Source organism: Fukomys damarensis, unplaced genomic scaffold, assembly GCF_012274545.1.
Source record: "Fukomys damarensis isolate Sample0158 unplaced genomic scaffold, DMR_v1.0_HiC HiC_scaffold_34, whole genome shotgun sequence".
In the NCBI taxonomy this organism is placed as follows: domain Eukaryota; kingdom Metazoa; phylum Chordata; class Mammalia; order Rodentia; family Bathyergidae; genus Fukomys; species Fukomys damarensis.
Genome location: NW_022900946.1, coordinates 379,684 through 383,849, shown reverse-complemented (window position 1 = coordinate 383,849; position 4,166 = coordinate 379,684). Strand labels below are relative to the sequence as shown.

Below are 4,166 nucleotides of genomic sequence, written 5' to 3'. Positions count from 1 at the left end.
CACTCCAGAAAGCAGCTGGCAGGCGCCAAGACCCAGCTTTCAGACACCAGCGCCCGGTGGCACGGTCTGAATCCCGGAACCGTCACCTGGGCCTCCCAGGGCCAGTCCCCGGACCACGGAGCCTTACCGCACTCTGAAGGGAGAGACCCAGGTCAGGGCGCCGAGGAGCCCGCTCTCCCCGCCTGGCCCTGTGCGCTCACCTGGCAGGGCGACGGTGCAGTTCACCTCCCTGGGCTCCTGGAGGCCTGACTGGGGCCCCTGGGGCTGGAAGGGAAAGCCAGGCCCAGGCTCTGAGCCCGTCACCTGATCCCGTATCCAAGCCTCATACTGAGCCACAGCAGTGAAGATCCCAGGGCGGTTTCTCCGGCCACAGCCAAAGCCAAAGCTAGTGGTTCCTGCTTGGAACCAGCGGCCGCCTTCCTCACAGACCAGAGGTCCTCCGGAGTCACCCTAATGATAGATTAGGTGTCAGGGCTCAGCCCAAGGACCCACCAGTACTGACCTCATGGCACAGGCCCTATCGATCTATCTAGGTATTGGCGATCGAACTCAGGACTTTGGGCTTGCCAGGCAGGCACAGCGCCGCTACATCCCCCATCTCATTTATTTTTGAGACAGGGTCTGGCTATCTATGAAGCTGGCTTTGAACTCACTATGTAGCCCAAACTGGCCTCAAAGTCAGAGTGATCCTCCTGTCTCAGCCTCTTAGAGTGCTGGGATCAGAGATGTGCGCCATCATATGTAACCCTGAACATCTTTTGGCCAACATACAACCACCTTTACTTAGAAAGCTTCCTTGGTTGTGTTGCATCCTCTGTCTCCACAGCTCTAAACAGGAGAGAGCTTTGTAAAGCAGAAAAGCTGAATAGCCAAAGCTAAGAGCCAGCTATGGATTAGAGACCATGGAAGACAAGTTTACAGGTCTCATTCAGAACCAAATGAATCTTACCCAACAAAGAGTGCAAATAAGCCCTAGCCAGGCATGGTGGCACACATCTACAGTCCCCGCCCTCCTGGGACTGAGCCAGGAAGATTGGAGCAAGTTCAATGCCAGCCTCAGCTACAGAGCAAGACCTTGCCTCAAAACAAACAAACAAACAAACAAAAAACCGTAATAAATATACCTTATCTTTGATTTCTAAGCTCACTTGTTGCTGCTGCTGAGCTTGAACCCAGGTCCTCACAAATGAGAAACATTTGCTCTGCCCTTGAGCTTCACCTCCACCCCCATTCAGTCGCTTAAAAAGTACATGAGATACATGAGCGTGGAGGGGAGAGGCTGTCAGAAAGAGGCAGCGTAGCAGTCGGAAGGGGCAGTTTGGAAGCAACTAACAAGAAGAGCTACAAGGAGCACATGGAAACAATGCTGCTGGGATGGCTGGGCACTGGGGCACTGACCCTACGGCCTGTGTGAGCCAGGTCAGACCTCTGTGTGACCTGAGGACTGTCCCGTGGAGGTTGGAATCACCTAGAGCAGCACTGTCGAGTACAGTAGCCACTAGTAACATGAGACTTTAAATTTAAATAAAATTAAAACTTTAGTTCCTTAGTCACACTAAACAAATTTCCTTTTTTTTTTTTTTTTGGTTCTTTTTTTACACTGCACACAATTTCAAGTATTCAGTATTCATGTGTGGCTAGCAGCTACCATACTTGGCAGTACAGATACAAAACATTTCCATCAGTATTAGTTATTAGGGTCCAACCATGACAGGCATGGACGGATGAGGGGCCAGATTACAGGCCCCTAGGCCCAGGGTCAGCACTAACTTGCATGCAGAATGGAGTAGTAGCCTTCTTGGCTGTGTGGAAAGCCCTAAACATAGCACTTCTGAGACAAGAAGGGTCCTACCGAGGGGCGAGGGTGATAAAAACTTCAGGCGCCCAAGTGGGGAAGGACCTTGACTCCTCCCTCTGAGATGCTAACCTAGGTCCCTATCTGGCTATCCTCAGTTTACTGAAGTCCCTGGTTCCGGGGATAGTGCTCTACCCTCCCCTGCGCACCTTGCTGACTAAATAAAAGGGGGTCCACTGCGGAGAAGGTGGGAGCCTGTCCACCAGAGACTGATTCCTCCAGCTCCCCCAGTGCGCACTGAATGCCGTGTCTGTGTCTCTTTCTTTTATTTCCTGTCCTTCTCCCAACAGGTATTTGGGGGTCTAAAGGGCTTCTGATAGGGGCCAGGGATTTACCTCAGTGGTTCTGCTGCTTGCCTTGAAAACAAAGCAAAACAAAACAAACAAAGAAAACACCTCCTGATATATCAGTGCAGTAAGTGCTATTCTTTCTTTCTTTCTTTTTTGAGACAGGGTTGAGTTCACTCTGTAGCCCAGGCTGGCTTGAACTTGTGGTGATCCTCTTGCCTCAGCCTCCCAAGTGCTAGGATTATAGGCATGTGCCTGGCATTTAAAAAAATACATTATTTTTGTTTTAATACAGGGGATAGAACCTACAGCTTTTGCACTGAGCTCCATCCATAGCCACTTAAAACAAATTATTTTGGGGCTAGGGATTTAGCTCAGTGGTTCTGCCACCTGCTTTGTAAGTGCAAGGTCCTGAGTTCTATCCCTGGTACCAAAAACAAACAAACAAACAAACAAACAAAAAAACATTATTTTGAGACAGGGTATCGATAAATTCCTCGGGCTAGACTCAAACTTGAGATCCTCCTGCTTCAGCCTCCCAGACAGTTGTGTCACCATGCCTGGATACTTGTTTTTATTTCATTCTATGTTTTTATTATTGTTATTATTATTGCTGGGACACTTGGGGTTGTGCCGAGTGCTGTATGCATGATAGCATGTGCTGTACCACTAAGGTACACCCTCAGCCCCAATTCCATTTGCAACCTTGCCCTCTTTTTGCAGATGAGGCTCCAAGAGATATCTATTTGTTCATTAGCTGCTCCTTTGCAGATCTGTCCTTGCCAGATGCTCATGGATAAGGGGCTCTGCTCACCTGGCAGATGTCCCTGCGCCCCTCTGGGTAGCCAGCACACAGCATCCCTGGCAGCAGCTGGAAAGTGAGGTTGAAGGGGCCGGGCCGTCTGTAGAGACACTGACAGGCACCTTCTCCCAGCAACCAGAGCTCCACTTCCTGCAGCACCCAGGGGAGAGGCAGAGGGTCTGGTGGCAGAACCAGAGAGCAGATACCGTGAGGCAGGCAGGGGCACCCAATCCCCAGACTTGGGTTTGTCTGCTCCAGCTGCATCCTGGACATGACCATCAGGATGCCCCATTGTGGAACTAGGAGGGAGAGGAAAGAGAGGTACAAGGGTGTTATAGACGGCCAAGGGGTCAGAAATGTCCTAGGCAGTGAGACAGGGCTGGGCCCTTGAGGGAGTCGGTGCAAAAGATGAGAACATATCACTCCATCACGCGGTAGCTGGAAGCTCATCTGAAGAGGCCAGGCCTCAAGATAAGATGGGATGCCTGGGCCTGCTGCCTTCCCCAGGGACAGGAAATAACTCGAGTTGTGCTATAATTGGTATTACCTGGTCCAAGAAAGTCCAGTGGGTGACCACAGTCTTGAGACCCTTCTCTTCCTACAAATGCCTTTGTTCTTCTATGCACCCTTGCTACGTAGCCTGCTTCCTACTGGACCAATATTAGCTAAGCAGCTATACATTAATCTTATTGGCTGATCATAGTTGACCTGTGTTGTAACCACCTGGTGATTTTGCTCTATGAAACGTTCTCAGAGAAGTGGCCTCTGTGGCGACCCATGTTCAGGTCCCCTCCGGCCTTGTAGAAGCTATATCTCTCAATAAAATTTTCCTACTCTTCACCTGTTTTTCCTTACAATTCATTATTCTTTTTTTTCTTTTTGTACCAGGGAATGAACTCACGACCTTGTGCTTGTGAGGTGGGCATGGTGCCACTTAGCTACATCCCCAGTCCTATGATTCATTCTTCGATTGCCGGGGGGCCATGAACTTGGCATATCTGATATCTAGCAGGTTGGGGGTTACATTTTCCCTGTATCGCTGGGAGAGGGGATGATTGAAGTACGTTATGAGCATATACAGATCTGCCAAAATGAAGCCCATTAATCTCTATGGCCCATATGCTGTAATAAAAGATAGTGGGAATGCATGGGGAAGGTGTTTCTCTGCAGTTAGAGCCAAACTTACTGGTGGAAGTTTTCCCCCATTCCCTCAATGTGTCCG

General features: G+C 49.8%; 1 protein-coding gene across 1 annotated transcript in view; it reads right to left on the bottom strand.

The window, feature by feature from the left end:
- Nucleotides 1–3,587, bottom strand: part of LOC104857531 (polyserase-2-like) — a 7,545-nt gene extending 3,958 nt beyond the window's left edge. Inside the window, 3 exon segments of the mRNA XM_010617475.2 lie at nt 4–133; nt 201–450; nt 2,957–3,587. Coding sequence (XP_010615777.1) covers nt 4–133; nt 201–450; nt 2,957–3,394 — 818 coding nt within the window. The 5' untranslated portion in view covers nt 3,395–3,587.
- Between the last annotated feature and the right edge of the window lie 579 nt (nt 3,588–4,166).